Genomic DNA, 21,402 nt, shown 5'->3' with positions numbered 1-21,402 from the left:
AATTTATTAAAATACTATTAATATACTTTCTCCTCTCCTGATTTCATTCTTTACTTCTCCTACCTTATATACCTGTGTGTCTATGTGTATATGTATGTGTCTATGTATTTATTTTATGACCGTGTGTACTTAGATCTATATATTTCTATATTATTTGGTATACCCTCCCATGTTTATTCAATCCATTTGTATGTTTCTATGTGTGTATGCATCTATCTGTACTCTTGCCAAATTATTTGTATTCTTATGTATTTCTATATATATAATTTATGTAAATTATACATATTTATGTGTGAGTATATATATGTGTGTGTGCGTTGTTGTTTATTAGTATATGATTGTGTGCATATATTTGTGTATTTTTTGTATGTATGTGTATACATAAGATTATATATATATATATATATATATATATATATATATATATATATATATATATATATATGCTTATTTGTATGTCGGTTGGTTCTCTGTGAGTATATACATATGTATCTTATTATTTTTAATTTGGGTACTATCTACATGTGCGTCGCTATTTTTGAGTATTTCGTTGATTTAATTACTTCTTTTGCCTGAATATATTTATATATTTATAGGTAAGTGTACTTGTATCTGTGTTATTAGTAATCTGGTCTTGAATGTATTATTTTGTGATTTAATATGACTTTATATCTATACTTAAATAGCTTAAACTTCCAACTTAATAGTATAGTTACACCTTTACTTATGTGCATGTATATATATATATATATATATATATATATATATATATATATATATATGTGTGTATGTGTGTGCATATTTGGATATATATATTTGTGTGTGTATATATATATATATTTGTATTGTATTCTTTTTATATACATAAATATTAGTAGTTTTTTATTTATAATTATTGGACCTATTTAATTTATTTAATCCCCTCTTATGACTAAATATGTTATATTAAAAAGATAATAAATATTAATTTTATTCTGTTTTTTATTATTATTATTATTATTATTATTATTATAATTATCATTACTATTATGTTTATTGTTATTAATAATAATTTTAATATTGTTTTATCATTATTTTCTTCTTTTATTCATATATTTATCTAATAAAAACGCGAAAACTTTAAACTTATATCATTTAGCATAAAGGGCCTAATTAATGGTAGACGTATGTTTGAATTGCGTTGATTTTACTCGTGGACGTATGTAAGTGGATAAATATGCTAGCTGAATACATTCACTGCCTTTTTTGACACGTTCATTTCGTACGCTTGGACTGTATCTTCTGTTTGTATTTGTAATAATATGTTTCATTACTGAATTGTATAATTGTTCATAAATTGGTTGACACGCTGATCTTTTTCTTTTTCTTTTTCTATATACTGTCAAATTCTTACTTTCTCTCTTCCTCTATTTAACTAGATCTCATTATTCTTTCCTTTTCCTTCTAGTTCTTATTCTCTTTATTATAACAATTTATATCTTTTTCTTTTCTTCTCCATATCATATATATATATATGTATATATATATATATATATATATATATATATATATATATATATATATGTATGTGTATATATATATATATTTTCTCTCTTCTTTTTCTCTCTATTTTGTTTTCTCTCTATTTTCTTTCTCTATTTCTGTCTCTATTCCTTTTTTTTCTCTTCTCAATCACTCTCTCCCCATTGTAATCTTTTAACTTTATTTAAATTGCCTCTCTATTTTTACTTTTTTATTTAATTAAAGTCCTGTGTTTTAAGTTTTTTAACTCCAACTTCTAAAGAGTTCCTACCTAAAATAAAAATCCATTATTCATTGAACTTTTGAATAGTCAATTCGCTGCCTGATGATATCTGTTGTTTGATTGAAACAAGTGGCTATTTGTAGCAGCGGGATGTGAGCATGTTTATATAACAATAAACAAGTATTATCAGCTCTTTCTATTGAGCACTATCTAACAACCTCGTTGAATTCATTAGTCCATTACTTTTGAATATAAAAAAACCCGCGTATATATATATATATATATATATATATATATATATATATATATATATATATATATATATATATATATATATATATATATATAGGATACTGGCAGGTGCGAGTGATTTTCTATCGCATTTAAGTCTTTATAAACATAACTATAGATCCGTTTATTTAATTATGAGCTACCTTCAGAAAACCTGAAGGGTTCTAAAGTTTATATCTTACATTATCATAGGTTTAATCACTAACGTTCAAACTATAACCAATCCAACTTCAAATTCTTCTATGTCGTGTAAATTAACAAATCCATATGAGTAGCATGCACCGAGAAAACTATATCTTAATGTAGGGTGTATTGCTTCAAAATCATGCTATCGTTATATAAATACAGCTGTTGTGCAAAGCGATTAAATATGCAAGTCTCAAAAGAACTCTAAATTTTCCGGGTGATTTATTATCACTTAGGTTATGACAACGGAATTTTCTTATCATTGTTTGGACTCTTGAGTATATATCCGATACAGTTAGACACAGTTAATCAACCGAGAACCACGTCATCTTTATAAAAGCATATAAGATATCATCGGACACACACTCGAGAGTCAAAACAATGAAAAGAATATGCTGTTGTCATAGCTCTAATTATCACTGAATTAAGAATTAGTATGATCTATAGCCAAGAAGATGATACCATAACGCTCTCTCTCTCTCTCTCTCTCTCTCTCTCTCTCTCTCTCTCTCTCTCTCTGTTGCTCTTTAAAATTTGCTCAGATTTCACATCTCGGAAACATCAGATGAAAAGATTTAACATGGTCCATAAAATGTACAAATCGGAAGTAAAAATATGAGAAACACTTCAACGTTTTGCGAAAAAATACAAAATGCCGAGAGGTATCACAAAAAAAAACGGTATATGACATCAACGTATTCAGATAAGACTATTTGGGTACTGGCACAACTTTGGAAGATGTCGAAGCGCTTATTTAATAAGGAGGCGAGAAAAACAGACGAAAAGTTAAAATGTACAAAAACAAATCAACAAATTATTCTTACCAAAAGGCAATAATAGCAGGTAAAGGTTGATTATGTTAAAATAAGTGTAAAAAAAAAGCGGTTCGGATTTTGTCTGAACCAGTAACGATATAAAAATAACTTTCTCGACAAAAAAAATAAAATATAAAAATTGTGTCATTTTTTCGTCATAAAATACAGTGAATCTGGGGGGGGGATTAATGTTGTTTCATTTTTTTTTTTCTGTTGGGGCGTGGCCTCGTTTGGATTTTGACAACGGTTCGTTTCATGCAGCTTTCCGGTTGTTTACACAATTCTACGTCGATGAAAGACGCAAATTTAACCAAATCCAGTTCAAACAGACAGAAGTATATAGAAGCCAGAAGTAACTGTAAGAAAGAAATAGCGACAGCTAAGAGAGAATTTACTGAAACTACCAAAAAACGCATCGAAGCACAGAAATTAGGAACTCGTTATTTCTGGAAAATCTACAACAGTGTAATAAATAATCAGCAATCAACAATTCCCCCACTATCCAATAATCATGAGATTGTTTGCTCAACAACCGACAAGGCTAACATGCTTGCCAGTCGGTTGGTCTCCAACTCCACACTGGACCCTGCTAACCACCCTTTCCCGGACTTTCCTTTGCGGACACACGCCACACTAGACGACCTGAAAATCACCCCTGCTCAGGTGCATGCTATCATAAAAAACCTTGACACTTCAAAAGCATGTGGACCTGATCTCATCCCGGCTGTGCTATTTAAAAAGTGCTCCGCCGAAGTAGCTTCAATCCTCTCCAAACTTTACAACAAATGCCTTAATGAATCTTGCTTTCCTGCCTGCTGGAAAACTGCTTCTGTGATACCAGTTTTCAAGAATTCTGGCGAAAGAACTGACCCAGTAAATTACCGCCTTATTAGTCTCCTTCCACTTTTTGCCAAAATATTTGAGTCCATAATTAACCAAGCTCTAGTTCATCATCTTACAGATACTAAACTTCTGACCGACCAACAATATGGATTTAGGCAAGCCCGTTCCACAGCAGAATTCTAACTGTAATCTCCAAGCGTATATACCAGTCACTGCACAAAGCGGGGTATGGTAAAGCGGTAGCTCTAGACATATCTAAGCCTTTTGACAGGGTATGGCGTGAAGGTCTTCTAAGGTAAATCAGATCATACCGTATCACTGGAAGAATACTTAACATAATAAAATCCTTCTTAGATAAGAGAAAAATCCAGGTTGTCCTCGATGGTCGTACATCTAAACAATATGATATAAATGGGGGAGTGCCATATGCGTCTATCCTTGAACCTTTATTATTCCTAATATTCATAAATGACCTCCCTAACAAAATTGTCTGTGAGATGGGTATATATGCTGATGACACCACACTCTATAACAGACACGACAAGAAAACAAATGAACATATATCTAAAGAAATGGCAGAATCATTAGAGGATGACCTCCGATCTGTAGTGGAATTAGGACAAAAATGGATGGTCACATTCAATGCTGCCAAGACTAAACTTGTTTCCTTCAATAACTACAAGAAATCTTCTCTACCACCAATAGCAATGGATAAAGACCCCTTATCTAAAGCACATCTTTTAAACTCCTCGGCCTAACTTCCACAGGAAAGATGAGTTGGAAAAATTACATTGAAAGTATTGCCAGGACCGCTGCGAAAAAGGTAGGTTCTCTGTACCGTGCTAGAAAGCTGCTAACGCCCGAAAGTATCCTGTACCTCTCCATTCGCCCATGTATGGAGTATTGTTGTCATATTTGGGCCGGTGCATCTGCTACTAGTCTCTCACTCCTAGACAAGGTTCAAAAGAGAGTCGCCAACCTAATAGGTCCTGAACTGTCATCCAAGCTTCAGCCTCTGTCCCATCGACGAAATGTAACATCCCTCTGCCTGTTCTACAAGTACTTTAACGGTGAATGTTCCGACGAACTGCAAGCACTTGTATCCCCTCTACGTAAATACTCCCGACAAACTCGACAAACAGTAAATCCCACCCTTTCACAGTAGAAATCCCTAGATGTAAGAGAACCTTCTACTCTAGTAGTTTCTTCCCCAGAACCGCTAGATTTGGAATTCCCTTCCAAGTTCCTGCTTCCCTAACTGTACTGACATGCAGAAATTCAAGAGTAATTTGAACCGACATCTTGCTGCCCAACTCCCCATCTCGTACCTCTGTGTCCCTAATAGTATCCTCCTACATCGAAGTGACAATGTGCCTTGTTTGGGGTGAAAATGTAATTAAAAAAAAGTCTGTTTTGTCTGGTTCAAAAGCTGTACCAGTACGCAAATTTCGATGATAAAAAACGAACATTATTTACCTGTCAAGACCATACTTCAGCTTAAGGTTTACTGCGAGTTTCTTTTTCTCCCAAAAATGATATTTCCAACGAGAATATACAAGTATTTCATTTAAACACAGATATTTTTCGATAATATATATGTGTGTGTGTGTGTGTGTGTTATAAAAGATCAGAAAAATATTGATAATGTTGGAGAGATTCGAACGCAGTTATAAAATCACCCTTGACTGCGTAGGTTATCATTCTACCTCGATGCGTCCTGGAATTAACACAAGAATTGAGGAAAATTAAGTGCCTATAAATGCCAACAGCAGGCATGCACAGTAAACATTCAGCGAGTATTCAACAGCAGAAAGTCGGAATATTACATTTAGTGTTAAAGTTAACCGCTTTTTTTATTCCTCCAATATTCTTATACAAATGATATTTTCCTTCTATCCTTTTGAGGCCACGTGGCCGGTCTAATGTATTTTCATATTATTGTTATAACTAAATTCACGCAATCTCCATTAAACAAAAAAAAATCTGTTCCATTCCAAACCATTTAATACTATGCTCTCACACAAGCCATGTTATGAAATTCCAAATTCACAGAAATGACAAAATCACAATGTCTTTTTTCCAAATTGTAGATAACGGACAATTTTGTTCGTCAAAAGCAAATCCAACATACGTCACTGAATGAGGATAACATCTTGTTAATGTGATGAAAAAATATTACTTGAAGCAAATGTAAATATACTTGACAGAAGAGCAGTACAACTTTGCTGGTTTCCTATTCTAGACGCATGGTATGCCAACAATAGACTCATCTGATTCATACGAAATGAATGAATAGAAACATATGTGCAACAAACAGTTTGAATTACACACTAGAGCCCATCCTCGGGTGTTTTCGGTTTATCTGTACGAAGGTTTGTCAGGATAACCTGTCATAGGGATACTTCCTTCTACTTTGACAAATATTCGGAATAACATAATATTCGAGGCCCAAAAACGTTCTCCTCGACACAACCAAAACTGGCAAGGGATGATGCATCTTCTCCCATTGTTGTTACTTGAGGTGACAACAATTAACTGGATACTCCACCAGACCAGATTGATTATAATCTTGGAATATAGCAAAATCTAAAAAAAAAAAAGTCCACAATAAAAGCTAAAACATAGTACTTAATTGGGTAGAGAAAAAAGGTAGAGGATAATCTTGATTGAACATACGGGCATCTACAGGGTGTCCCAATAAAATGTATACACTCTTTAAATAATCATAAAAATCAACATTTATTGTAATAAAGTAAAGTTTTATGCATTAAAATACAGTGAACAAATATACAAACGAGTCAATTATCGAAAGTGTTCAATTTGGTGGCCATTGTGGTCTATACACAGCTTACAACGCTCATTGATTGAATCCAGAATTTTGGAACTTCTGTCTTGAAAGCTACTTGTCGAACAGATTTTTAGTCAATTGGTGAAACCTCTCAATGACCTTTCTTGTTTTTGTGAAACTGGTTGATGATCGTAGTTTTCCAGATTAGTTTTTGTGGACATCTTTTAACTGTTCATTTAATTTTTTGCTCTTACTCAAACTTATCTCACAAACAAATAATTGTGAGTCTTGTTGGTGCATCTAAAACGTCTTTGCACTTCATTTATGTTCTTGGTCTTCCAATAGCAATTTAGAATGATTTTCTTCTCATAGATGAGTCTTGCTTTAACCATTATTAAAACATAAAAAAATATTTATCATAAATGTTGAAGTTATGTTCATTTAATGAGTGCATACATTTTATTGGGACAGCCTGTATGTATCTCATGTGGAAAGTGTTAGACCCATGAATGAGTCCCTTGATTTCTGAGAATTTACTTACACAAAAATTAAAAATAAACAAATATTTTCTTGCAAAAGTTTTTAAAATATATTTTATTATTAGGAGAGTTCATCTTGTAATTTTAATAATCAAAAACATTTAATAATAATTTTAGATTTTATGCGAGTTTGAAAGTTTTTTGTTTTGTTTTGTTTTTATTTTACATGTATTTTTAACCGCCATTTTATGCTGGAAAAAATAACTGGTTACATCAGTAAAAATAAACACCATAATAAAATGTTATTTATTTGTCATTCATGACAAACTTTTGATTAATCGTAAAAGAAAGTGATTAAAATGAGACAGACTTTACTTAAATCTGTTTTCGAATGAGTGTGACGTCAGCTAAAAAAGTAATAATCAAATTCAAGTTGGCGACCAGAATAAATAAATATTATCTTTATTATTTTTATCCACATCAATGATATACGACAAATCAATATTTACTTACCGATAAAAAAAATGTAATGCAAAATATAAATTTTCAATTACTTTTTTTTCTTTTAATTAATTTGATGCGCCAGGAGCGCGTTCAAATATCCACGTTCACTTAATTTAGTTTAGAAGCACAAATAAACCATAATATGTGACTATTTTCTTTTTTTTTTTAATGAAAAAGGAAAAAAACTAATACTTTCTGTTCAACCGTTTAAAAGCTTTAAACTCACATTAGATATATCACGATGCTTACTCATTTCTGAATGAAGGAACTATTATTCTATATAAGAGGCGTTGCAAGTCTGTCTCTGCTTTATCGTTATTTTCATGACAAGTGCTTGCCTGAGCTCCAATTTATGGTCCCCCTAGCCAAACATTCACAAGAAACACTCGTCTAGCTGAAAACATTATCAATAATTTCCCCCACTCTTCATCTGTGTCTTAACCTAAACGTAGATTCCATGAACTATACACATGTGGAACTCTCTTCGATTTGCCTGCTTTCCAGCAGACTACAATATGGTTGTCTTTATGTCCAACATAAACAAGTTCTTGATGAGCCGTTCCCCTTAAGTAATCCAATTGACCAAATTTACACTTCTAACGATTGCTATGATATTGTCCTATTGACTGCTGTACACTATTTAACCCTTATCCTCGAATTGCCTCTGGACCTTGATAAGTAGTGATTCTTTGGAAAAAAAAGACAACTTAATTTTAATTATTGGCCTTTTATAGAGAAACTAAATGTTTCCCACATTAAAACTCAATTTAATATCTAACTGCCCTTATGAGGTAAATAGGAACACACATCTCTAATATTCGTATAGATTTGTATTATTTGGATTATTCAGACTATTGTTCTTATCTTTTCACAAAGTTTCGGATGATGTAACCTCCGACCTACTTCAGATGTATCTAGATCCGTGGAATAATGAATAAAGTACTAAGTAAAATTTAATTTCTCAGTGAAACTCTTCTGGAGTTGTAGGTTCAATTCACAATGTGGGCACATTTTAAAATTACTTAAAACTTGTATCTGACTATGACTAACGGAACGAGAACGTGCTAGTCTGTGAATAAAAAAAAAGTTTCGTTCGAAATTCCGTGCATATTTCATATTTCAACCGAAATGTTTCCGAGTTCGACAAGAAGATTTTCGAGTTCAACAAGATACGGCTAAAGAAAATTAGATGTTCCATCGGACGAAACGTTATGAAACTGAGGATGGGAACAGTAGTTTGAATGATACAAATAAAACAAATTATTTATCCTCATTTCTAAATCCAAGAACGTCATATAGATTTCTTAAACCAAACTTAATATACAACAAAATTAATATAAAACAAAATTAATATACAACAAAATTAATATACAACAAAATTAATATACAACAAAATTAATATACAACAAAATTAATATACAACAAAATTAATATACAACAAAATTTTAAAAATATACAACAAAACAACCATTTTCATCCATTATCAGATTCTCCATCTTTCAAATGACAATATTGGGTAAATTTTTACGATGTCCCCCCCAGCGTATTATAAACCATCGATAGCGATGACTAATAGTACCTGAGAGTTCTTGCTTCAAACTCCTTGGCATAGCATTTACAGACAACATGAACTAGAACAAATACATTGATTAGATTTCCAAGGCTTCCGCAAAAGTAGATGGGTTCATCTACCATGTTAGAAAATTACTCATTTTTAAGAGTATCCCGTACCCGAAAGCCATTTTTAACATGAGGAGGTTCGGGTATTTATAATACGCTGGGGCACGCCGTGAAAATTTAGTCAATATTTACATCACATAAATTTTTTCCTTCAAGTGTCTTTTTTTTATGCCGAAATGTGGTGACTCGTTAGTAAAACAAAATGGTCGGCATCAATTTTCATTGTGGTTGCACAATGAACAAAACCAAAACATTTTGGCTTAAAGTATAAAAATAAAACTCAAGTATTATGGTTCAGATGTGCTTCTAAACTAAGGAAAGCATGAAACTGCGAATTGATGCCCATATACATATTGATAAGGTCTTTTTGATTCGCTCTTGTTCACTCCCATCAATACATACTGGCAGTTGAGCGTAAAGGGGTTATTAATTTGGACCATGTTTACAGACTATATATAAGATGAGGGAATGTCGTTTTACATTACATTCAAACTTCTGCATGTCAGTACAATAAGGGGAACAGATAAGAGAGAGGGAATTCCAAAGTCTAGCTTCCCTATTAAGTTATTAGAGTAGAGGCCTTTCTGTCATCTCGGGGCCACTACAGTAAAGAGTGGAATTTTCTTGGTGAAAAGGTTTTGTAGAGATACGAGGGTTTGTAGAGATACGAGATGGAATTTTCTTGGTGAAAAGGTTTTGTAGAGATACGAGATACTCTTAAGAATGAGTAATTTTCTAACATGGTAGATGAAACTCATCTTCTTTTGAGGAAGCGTTAGAAATCTCATCAATGTATTTGTTCTAGTTCATGTTGCCTGCAAATTTTATGCCAAGGAGTTTGAAGCAAGAGCTCTCAGGTACTATTAGCTATGGCTATCGATGGTTGAGAAGGCTTCTTGTAATTGTCAAAAAAAAGGAAGCTTAGTTTTAGTAGCACTAAATGTTACCATCCATTTACGGTCCAGTTCTACAACAAACTGGAGGTCGTTTTCTGCCATTGTTGTGTTGGATGTGTGTACATCCGTTTTCCTCTTATATAGTATTGTATCATCAAAAATATATATCCATCTTTGGATGTTGTCGAAAAATTATCTCTGGTGTGTAAATATAAACTTACAAGAACCTAGTAGGTGAACTGCTGTTCTCCTCTTTGTATTTTTTTTTCTCAGAGAAGAGAGGTTGCTAATCTATTTCTATCGTATCGTTATTGCCATGGTAAGTTCTCAACTGAGTTTACAAAACATTCACAGCAAACACTCATCTAGTTACAACCACCTTCAACAATTTCCCCTAGTTTATACCTAAAACTAAACGCAAATTCCATGAACAGGTTTCTTCCATTAACTTTCCCTCTGTGGAAATCTATACCTCTAGGCTGACTACAACGGGTTTTAAAAGCCAATATAACAAGTTCTTCTTGAGTCGTATTCTTAAATAGTCAAATAATCCGATAATTACATTATTGTCCTATCAACCACCTTACACTCATTGACCCTTATCCTCTCGTGGCCTCTAGGCCTTGATAAATGGTAATGAATAAACATAAAAATGAACATTTGTGAAGAAACTGCTACTTTTGTCTTATTGTATAACTGCTCAGCATAGAACATTGTCTAAAGTAAATGGAACATGCATTCGCAATGATATTGAATGTTGTTTGGAAAGATCATCTGACCAACGAGCGTGTATGGAAACATTTGTCAAGAATAAGAAATCATAAGAAAGAACAGCGTTATTCTCAGGTTGTTGCTGGTCTTTGAGGAAGGTAAAGACGAAACTACTTTTATGGGAACCTATGGAGAGAAGCATATGCAGTGGACAAGGCCAAACCAAGACGGATATCAATCATATTTCTGACCACATAAAGAAATTACCCTTCTGACATGTAGATATGAAAAACAATAAAATTGAAAGGTGACAAAGTATCACGAGAATCCGTGCTACTACAGCCATCTGATAATTATTACGATGATGGTGATGATGTACGCGTAAACCAAAGCCGAGCATGAATGTTCGTCGCACCCCTGTTATACCAAAGAATCAAGTCATTGAGTAATTAATAGTTTTGCTAAAAATAACAATTCTGTTGGTTCGTATTATGTTTATTATTGGATTACTATTTTCATCTTAAATATTATTTTCGCAAGGTTTTGGCCGAGATAACCTCTGACCTTCTTTAGGTGCATCTTGTCAAACTCGATTATCTTTATGTCGCACTAAGAAATCTATATAGAATTTCGAACAACTAAAATCTTTATTTAATACACGAGGGTAGATTAATCTCGTTCTGTCATCCTTGAATGGTTAGAAATCTTAAGCAATATTTTAAATGTACTTCCGAGTTCGATATAAAAATTTCCTTTATGCGTAAGAGAAATCTGAAAAGGTTGATGATAAAATCGGCTGAAACGCTGTAATAATAACATTTAAGATAAGAACAGCAATCATAATATAAATAATACGAATTTTCAATTCTCATCTAAAAAAAATCCCGTAACAATTTTATTGGTCGCTTAAAATGTTTCAAAAATGTTGTTTAAAATGTTTCCATGGTTAACATGATTTTCTCATTTGAAGGTTTTCCTCTCAAGCAATGTTTCCCCAGGCAATCTCATCGTAGTACAAACCCAACAACTCCTTCAGCTCATCAGTATGATACTGTCCTTTTGTCTCCGCTATAATTTTCACCTGTAAAGATAAACACAACAAAAATATGTCTAAAATCACTTTCAAAATGTAATTTGTTTTTAAATAGTTTTATGAATAAAAATCTGGCATATCTACCCCACCACGGTTTCATAACACAGGGTGACCTTCCCACATCCTTAAAAAGCAAATTAACTTTGTGCTCATTACTGTCATAAGATATCTTTCATCCCTTTTCTTCCTTATGTGTCTTTGAAACATATAGTCATACTACAGTATCACACTTTTTCCGTAGTCATTTGAATTATTGTTGTACTCTACAAGATCTTCAAAGCGGCACAGGTTGCATAGTAGAGAGAAGACAAGGCACTGTTACATCATATGGCCCGCCTCTCCAGATTCTCAGAAGGTTGGATCATTTTTGTAGCTCCATCTAGTGATGACAATTTCTTTTGTGCGTATAAGCCTCAGATGAGAGGATTCCCATGTGAGCAGAGGGAGACGTTCTCTAACCGTCTGGTTCACAGCTGTAATCTGGTCTCTTCCTGGGATGTTGCTATGGTTGAGAAGGCTTCTGCTTGACTTCAGTCGCTGTACCATGAAGGAGATGGTGTTTTGGTCAACCGAGATGGAACAAGTTCTGATATTCCAAATATTTTCCGGGCGTTGCTAAAGAGAACTTTGGAGGACGTGTGATCAGTTTTGAACGATTGTGAGTGGAAACGTTACAGCCCAGATGTTATATCTTTTTCTGAAGCTACCTTAAATGCATTGTTATGCAAAACGATCATCACAGAACTGAAGGAAAGCATGAGGAATTCCCTATTCTGTAGTGTAGTCGCTATCATTCTTTAACAGTGTCGTTACATTTTAACGGGTCCAACACGTTGTACACAAAAGTTTTGGAAAGAAACAAAAGAAAGAAAATTATATAAAAGACATTTTACTCTTATTCAATTTCGGATTGCATCTTATTAGAAAATTCCTCTCGCACTCATACGTGCTTCGAAGTCGCTCTCGCCGCCCACTTGGTTCCTTTTATCTTCTCTATTTTTCCCCCTCTCTTCCTTCGCTTTGACGTCACCTCGCACTCCGGCTTGGTCATTTGCACACGTCTCATGTTGCTGCTACATGCACGTCAGCAGCTCTGTTACAATTCTTTTTTATGAAAAATTTTTGCTGCGCCTCACAAATACGCAGATCTAAATTTGTGTAATCTCAAACACATCAAATAAAAAATATCAAAACATTCTAATGCTTTTTAAGTATTTTAAAAGCAATAAATCAGCTACCACTAAAATTTAATTTAGTTCAAGCAGAAAATAAAGAAATAAGCGGCCCATCCAAAATTGGTGTCAGTTTTATTTTTCTGTCACCTTGTAATAACAAATTCTTGGAATATTAGAAACGTACATTATAATCAGGCTTCAAAATATTTTAAAGCAATAAAAAAACGTATAATCATTGTGAAAGGCATGCGAAAATAAAGATTATATAGCTACAATGATATGTATTTAATTAAATATTCTGAAAATGGACTATTCCTGACGTCACTTCCGGTGATCTGGTTCTGCTTTTCAGCAGTCTGAAACCAGGACTCAGAGAGCGACAGTCGTAATTTTACTTTGTCCTTCAGTTGAGCGGATTTCCCACTCAGCTAACATCGTTTCTGTATTTTCTGTTTAATATATTATTCTTTCCAACATTTACACCGTAACAATTATGGATTTTTATTATTAGCGTCGTGTTTTTCATGCTGCTGTTGTTATTAGTAGGAGCAGCAACAGCAATAGTAGTAGTGGTAGTGGTAGTGGTGGTGGTGGTGGTGGTGATGGTATTTTGTTATACCAGATCTCCTTCAATTGAATTTATAAATAATTTCATTTCAACTTATAACTCTTACATATTTCTGGAAGACATGCTGAGCTAATCCCCTTTAAAAGAAAATATAGACTGATGAATATAATAACGCGTACGTTGTCACGGCCAAAACAAAACTCTACAACAGTTATTCATAAGAATCGAACGCTCGTTTATTTAAAACCGACGATATTATCTTGTCCAGACCTTCTGTAATAAAACATATAAAAGATGTGACGAATGTGAAAAAGGGTTACTGATCTTTCTTACTTTCTTTACATCCTTCGCACCCCCAATTTTTATATTAAGTTTCCCTACTTTCCTTTCTACTTGTACAACGGAAGGGTAAAAATTTTGGATAAGATGTCTGTATTTAAAATTTCATTTAACTTTCGAAGGATTCTTGAACTCATTATTACGGATTTATTATCTGTATTTTATTATCAACAAATTTTATTGATCGGATTTTGTCACGTGACTATTTTTTTATTATTCATGGACATCATTTTCAATATCCTTTTACAATTTTAATCACTTTTACAAGCTTTTCTCTTTTAAAAGGTTTCAATTTTTATGCTAACATGCAATACCATACTTTTAATTTACTAGTTATTTCATCTGAAGCAGAGATCCTATTTTTATACTCGAAGAAATAATCATTTGTATACGCTGTTTTTGAACAATAAAAATTTACGAAATTTCTTGTTCAAAAAGAATATGGGAGGAAACCAAGAAGAATTATAGAGATTCTTTAAAAGGAGACTTATCGGGATAATACAAAGCTCAACAATTAAGGTGAAGCTGATATACAGAATGACAAAGTTCTCTCGGATTCTCTCTCCTCTGATCTCGAGCGCGTGGTTCAGTGGGGGAAGATGTGGCTGGTTACCTTTAATGCATCCAAAACCAAACTCCTATCCTTACATCATCAACGCTCTGATCCCCATCTGGCATCAATTGTGATGGATGGCTCTCGTCTGGGTGAGGCCCCGTGTTTTGACAAGCTTCTGGGTTTGACCTTTACTCCTGATCTGAAATGGAACACGTACATCAAGTCTGTTGCCAAGGTCGCTGGAAAGATGGTGGGATCCTTCTACCGCTCCAGAAGATATCTCACTACGGATGAAATTCTCTATCTATATAAAAGCCAAGTACGTCCAAGGATGGAGTACTGTTGCCATATCTGGGCGGGAGCTGCTAAGGACAGCCTATTCTGCCTTGACAGAGTACAAAATAGACTTCGTGGCTTAGTGGGGGATGCCCTTTTCTCTACCCTGCAACCTCTCTCCCACAGAAGAGTCGTTGCGAGCCTGTCCTTGTTTTATCGTTATTTCCATGGCAGATGCTCGTCTGGACTCCAATCTCTGGTCCCCCCTCGCCAATCTTTCACGAAAAACACCCGTCTAGCTGAATCCACTGTGAAAAATTTCCCCCACTCTATATCTGTGCCTAAATCAAAACGCAGATTCCATGAACAAAGCTTCTTTCTTAGAACTGCACGCCGGTGGAACTCTGTTCCGTCTGCCTGCTTCCCTCCGGACTACAACTTGGTTGTCTTCAAGTCCAATGGTAACAAATTCCTAATGACCCGCCCCCTTAAGTAAACATTTCAGCAAATCTCCTCACTAACGTAATGTACTTGCAATAACCCTTATCCCTGAGTGGCTTCCGGGCCTTGATAAGAGGTGATCACTGTGTAAAAAAAAAAAAAAAAAAATGGAAAAAGACGACAATATAAACATTGTCATTTTTTTCCTTATATATATATATATATATATATATATATATATATATATATATATATATATATATGACGGGAATATATATATATATATATATATATATATATATATATATATATATATATATATATATATATATTGTGCTTGTGTGCGTGTGCACGCAAATGTGTATCTAAAAAAAGCATACAATTTGACTTTCTAAAAAAAAACATACACCGTATCTAAAATCAGCATGTCGCCATCAGGTTAGACTACGTATTTTGATGCTTACACGATTGTATTCTTGTAAACCAAAAGCTACCAGGCAGATGCTGTGTAAAAATGTTGCATGTGATTATGTTGTACTTACTCTGACGTTGAATACGTTGGATGTCAACCAGGCTCTTTCGTGAAATATATCCTTGATACTGAAATAAAAATGATAACAACACCTTACATCTTGAAATATTCATTCACCTTGTGATGAAAGCTTTATTCCATATAATAAATGTCAATAGTTGTGTGTTGCCTGATGAAAGAAAGATTAGAGAAGTGGTGATGCCTATGTAAAAAGAATTTACATAAAAAAGTAAAAGTGCATTCATAAAAATGGTCCAGGAAGAAGGGGGATTATAGGGAAAAAACTCCTTTAAATTTTAAAGACATTTAAATCATATATGTATATAATTTTTCGAGTATCACAAGGAAAATTACATCGAATGTCTTCATTGTTAAACGTGTTCTAAATGTCTAAGTGCTTGCCTAAAGGAAATATGGGCACAGAGCCGTCATTACATCTTCAAGTATGTATTTTGAATTTTATTAAATTTACATTTTTTTTATTAATTTTGCATTAAATTTATATATAAGACACAAACAGGGTTCGCACAAATTTCCGAAATCCATTTTGAAGGACTTTTACAAAGATTTTAAATGCCTTCTCCAGATCAAATTCAAGGTTTCAACAAAATTAGATGTATAAACAACTAGTAGTCCCCGTAACCGGCGTCGCCCGGTGTAAGCATGTCCCCTCGATAAAAATTATTATTATTATAGGAACAGTTCTTTTTCACGCTGACGCTATTATTTTTTACTGTTCCCGCTTTGTCGCCTAATATTCAGAAAGGCTAATATTCAGAAAGGCTAATATTGAGAAAGGCTCAACTTTTGGAAAACTCTCTAAATTAGTGTATTTTACATATGGCTTAAACTTCATTAAAAAAGACATACGCATTTGAAATTTAAAGTGATCTCTTCTTTTATAGAAGTTTATAGAGACTTTTTGTGTCTCAAACTTTATTTTTCTACATAGTCATCACCATTTACAATGCATATTTGCCAGTGATCAACAATGACTATGCATGGGTGTCCCGAGCGCGCTTTATCATACGAAGGTCGTGCCTCATATTTTTAAACTCAAGTTGAAAAGCTACGAAGATCGAGTCGTATAATTAAAACGAGCGACCTTTTGTGCTCAATAATTTATTTTTCTACACCATCACCACCAATCTCAATGCACTTTTTTCTGGGAATTCAATGACGCATCTCTGGTTCTGACGCACGTCGATAACAGAGGTTGCTTTGTTAGAGTCTTAAGCCGTCAATATCTGCAACAAAGAGATTAAACTTTAAAGTCATGAATGGAGAAGTTCAGTCATCATAACAATGCAAATTGCAATTATCTCTCGTCCCTAGGAGACATTACTTCATATAATCACATAAATTAATATACGGAAGTATTAATTTATGCGTAAACGTTAAGTATTTACTTCAACAGTGTTCAATACGTAGGCAGAGCTGGGTAGTAAGTTATAAAATATATATGGCAATTAAGCTACACAGAATATTCCGCGTTTCATCTACGCTAGGATTCATCAGGCTGATGAATGAAACGTGGAATATTCTGTGTAGCTTAATTGCTATATATATTTTATAACTTACTATATATATATACATACACACACACATATATACATTATATATATATACATATATACGAATATTGGCTGAAGAGAGCTCGATAAGGATACCTTAAACGGGCCTTATTATCGGGCTTGAAACCGACGGTACCAATGACCTGTCTCAACTAACAACTTTCTGTACACAAAATATACATATATATATATATATATATATATATATATATATATATATATATATATATATATACTCGGGTTTTTGTTATTCAAAAGTAATAAACTAATGAATTCAACGAGGTTGTTAGATAGTGCTCAATAAAAAAGAGCTAATAATACTTATTTATTGTTAAATAAACATGTTTACATCCCGCTGCTACAAACAGCCATTTGTTTCAATCAAACAACAGATATCATCATGCAGCGAGGAACTCTTTAAAAGTTGGAGTTAAAAAACCTTAAAACACAGACTTTAATTATAAGATGTAAAGAGGGAGGGGAAATCTAAAGAAAACTAATAAGAAATAATGGAGAGAGAATGATGAGGAAGAGAAAAAAGAAATAGAGAAAAAAAATAGAGAGAGAGAAAAAATAGAGAAAGCACCAATATAAAGGGTTATTATAAAAAACAAGGGCTAGAAGAGAAAAAAGAGAATGATGAGAGATAGTTAAAGAGAGAAAGAGTGAAAGTAAGAATTAATAGGAAGGGAAGTTTAGAATGTTAAGAGAAAAATAGAAAAAGAATTGCGTGTCACCTAATTTATGGACAATTATACATTACAATGACAAGACGCGTTACAGATGCTGCACTTCTATTTCTTGTTCTCTTTCGGTGGAGGAGAAATCCTTCACGACTGAGACAATTTTTATTTTTGTACCTTTTCTCCACGTTAACTCTGCCCCGTGGGGAGGCATAGTAAATAGGTACAACACAAACAAAAAACACAATCTTAGCGTTAAAAGCGTACATGTCAAAAGTGACAGCAAATGTAAGCAACCAATATATTTATCATCTCACATACGTCTATAAGTAATATCAACGCAGTTTAAACATACGTCTACAATTAATTAAGCTCTTTATACTTAATAATATAAGTTTAAAGTTTTCACGGTTTATTTAAATAAATATATAAAAATAATGATAAAACAATATAGTAAAATTATTAATAATAATAATAATAATAATAGTAATAATACTAATACTAATAAAGATATATATAATAATACTACTAATAATAATAATAATAAAACAGAATAAAATTAATATTTATTATCTTTTTTATATAACATATTTAGTCATAAAAGGGGATTGAGGAAAGTAAAAACGACTCTGTATACCAAGTTTCAAGTCTGTAGATCGATAATTCGTTGAGTATATCGGTTGAGAATTGTCCTCACACACACCTACTCACTTTTATAGATATATAGATATTGCTAGGAAACAATGCAATAGAAATGATTAACCGTTTACACTTGATTTAACGCAAGTTGTTTATTTAACAATAGCCAAAGGAAAGCTGTTTACTGATACATTTTGAGAGGACGTGATGAAGAAATTTCGACAAGAATGCTACAACCAGTGGAGACGTATTATACTGCGATGAATAGTTGTCATCAAAAGATGGTCAAAATGAAAAAAAAATCAAGACTTGATTTTAAGTCTCGCACCATGCGTGTGTGTGTTTGTCCAACACTTCAAAATGGAAGAGTCATTCTATCTTGTTGCTAGTATATTTCAGAGGAAATAAATATCGTTGAAGTGAGGTTACTTTCAGCATACTGTTATAATCGCTTTGATATTGACGTATATCAATTAAAAAATTTAATTTCCTCGGGGAAGCATTCGAAACAAAAGATCGTATCTACTCTATCTTGTGTTGTCTGGAGACTAGAGAGGAAGTGTGGTGGGTGTGATGGCCCAAAACCTTGATCGAGCTGTGTAAATAGAATTGACTTAAATTCATCGCCATCATAAAACGGCTCACCACTTCCTGGCGTGCAGAACCTAAATGTAAGAACAAGTGCATGCCAGTGAGAGAGTATTTATGCGTATCGATCACGTACGACCAGCATGATCCATAAAAGCGAAGCCTAGTGGACGTGGTCAGAACGTCTTTTAGCACTCGGGAGCCTTAGATCATTGAAAAACAGAGATCGATATTGAAAAACGGTGTTGCTTGAAAAAGTGAACCATATAAACAAGTTCTAGTGACTAGAACATTGTTCCTAAGATCACTATTTAAAACGGTTTTGTTAGAGAAAACTATACGTTGTAAAGAATCCAGTGGCAAACGTATTATTCCCAATATCACGATTGAAACCGGTGTTCTTGAAGAAAAATATACTATGTAATGAAGTTCCAGTGGCAACATATATTATTACCGAGATCACTATTCAAACCGGTATTGTTTATGAAAAGTTAACTATGTAACACAGATGTAGTAGTGAACACGTTGTTACAGGGGCACGCTGTTATTCAAGAAAAGGAAAAGTATACTACGTAACAAAGTCCCTGTACCGAGTACGTTGTTTCTTTTTTATTTTTATATAATCGCAGTAGATCCGATATGATTCGATCTCAGAATAACCAGTTCCATAGACGGTGATGTTATTCACGTAGACATGATATATATTTCCCTTTATAAAGTATGAATTACTCCATTGTTTATTCTAAGAGGAACTAAACTTTGTATCAACCAAATTTGATTTTAACGAATCTGATCAAAATATTTTTAGAGAAACGCGAAACGATAATTAAAGGTCGCAAATGCCAATATCACTTAACTTCCACCTTCAATGTTGGGGATTCGATTAAAGAATCTCGGATAAATTTGGAAGCTTCTAAATTGGGAGGAAAACGACTTACCTGACCCCCATGCTGCCTATTAGCCTGGTCAGTTCAGCAATACCGCCTGGCCGGTCACTTACTGTCACCACAAATTTTATGAGGCGACCATCTGCAGCTAAACCCCGCTCGATAACACGACCCAATGCTGGAGTGTCGATATTACCTCCACAAAGTGCCACAACCACTCTGTAACAAATAGAAAATCGTTAAGACATGCAAGTGAAAACTTGGCTAGATCAATATATATGTGTGTGTGTGTGTGTGTGTGTGTGTGTGTGTGTGTGTGTGTGTGTGTGTGTGTGTGTGAAAATGAAAAAAAAGGTTAAAAAACGGTATTCTTTGCTGAAATAGCCATTTTTATTTTTTATTTTCCTCCTGATATTTTCGTATTATTTTTTTTTTAATTACGTATGTTCTACCTGTATTACGAACGTTTTCGATTCTTGAAAAACACGATCAGGTGAAAAAAGCAAATAAGTAAAACAAAAAGCTAAAGAACTGAAGAAATTTTCCAAAGATAGCCAAGAAACGAGCACATGAAGTCAGTTAGACGCCAAGAGAACGTTCTCACGCTGGCCCAAGAAAGATGTTAAAATTTAACCTCAGCGACTCAAGAATTAAGAGATAACTTGCATTAGAAGAACATAATAAGATTTATAAGGAAGTCAATTTTTCATTCTAATATACAAATTAACGGTTGGAAGATGAATGGAAGGCATAATAAAATCTACATTCTCTTAATATCTAAATCGTCAAATTAATTCATAAAATTCTATATTGCAAAGAAGAGCAAGGCATTCTAAATAACAACTGATTGATTGAAAAACAGGTTTCGTGCGCGAAATTGCGTATTGTTTTCACTGGTCACCATATTTGTTTTCGTACGCGCGTGCATTTAATTTTTGCGCGTGTATGCATCAATTCTCTATAGTCACTATTCCATAACTAGCTATAACATATACTGACCAAACAGATCAAAGATAATCTAGTATATATGTGTGTGTGTGTGTGTGTGTGTGTGTGTGTGTGTGTGTGTGTGTGTGTGTGTGTGTGTGTGTGTGATATATTAAACAACATGCGA

At 33.5% G+C, this 21,402-nt stretch overlaps 1 protein-coding gene across 1 annotated transcript in view; it reads right to left on the bottom strand.

The window, feature by feature from the left end:
• Window positions 1-11,810: 11,810 nt before the first annotated feature.
• LOC145259647 (L-threonine ammonia-lyase-like) overlaps window positions 11,811-21,402 on the bottom strand; it is a 144,517-nt gene continuing 134,925 nt past the window's right edge. The window contains exons 11-13 of the mRNA XM_080117307.1: window positions 20,340-20,507; window positions 15,928-15,985; window positions 11,811-12,018 (exon numbers count right to left, since the gene is read on the bottom strand). Of these exons, the coding sequence (XP_079973433.1) occupies window positions 11,917-12,018; window positions 15,928-15,985; window positions 20,340-20,507 (328 nt within the window). The 3' untranslated portion in view covers window positions 11,811-11,916. The remainder of the gene's footprint in view (window positions 12,019-15,927; window positions 15,986-20,339; window positions 20,508-21,402) is intronic.

This window comes from Euprymna scolopes, chromosome 3, assembly GCF_053919585.1.
Source record: "Euprymna scolopes isolate OS-2025 chromosome 3, ASM5391958v1, whole genome shotgun sequence".
NCBI classification, from domain to species: domain Eukaryota; kingdom Metazoa; phylum Mollusca; class Cephalopoda; order Sepiida; family Sepiolidae; genus Euprymna; species Euprymna scolopes.
The sequence above is the reverse complement of the archived record's forward strand: the minus strand, read 5'-3'. Positions and strand labels throughout refer to the sequence as shown.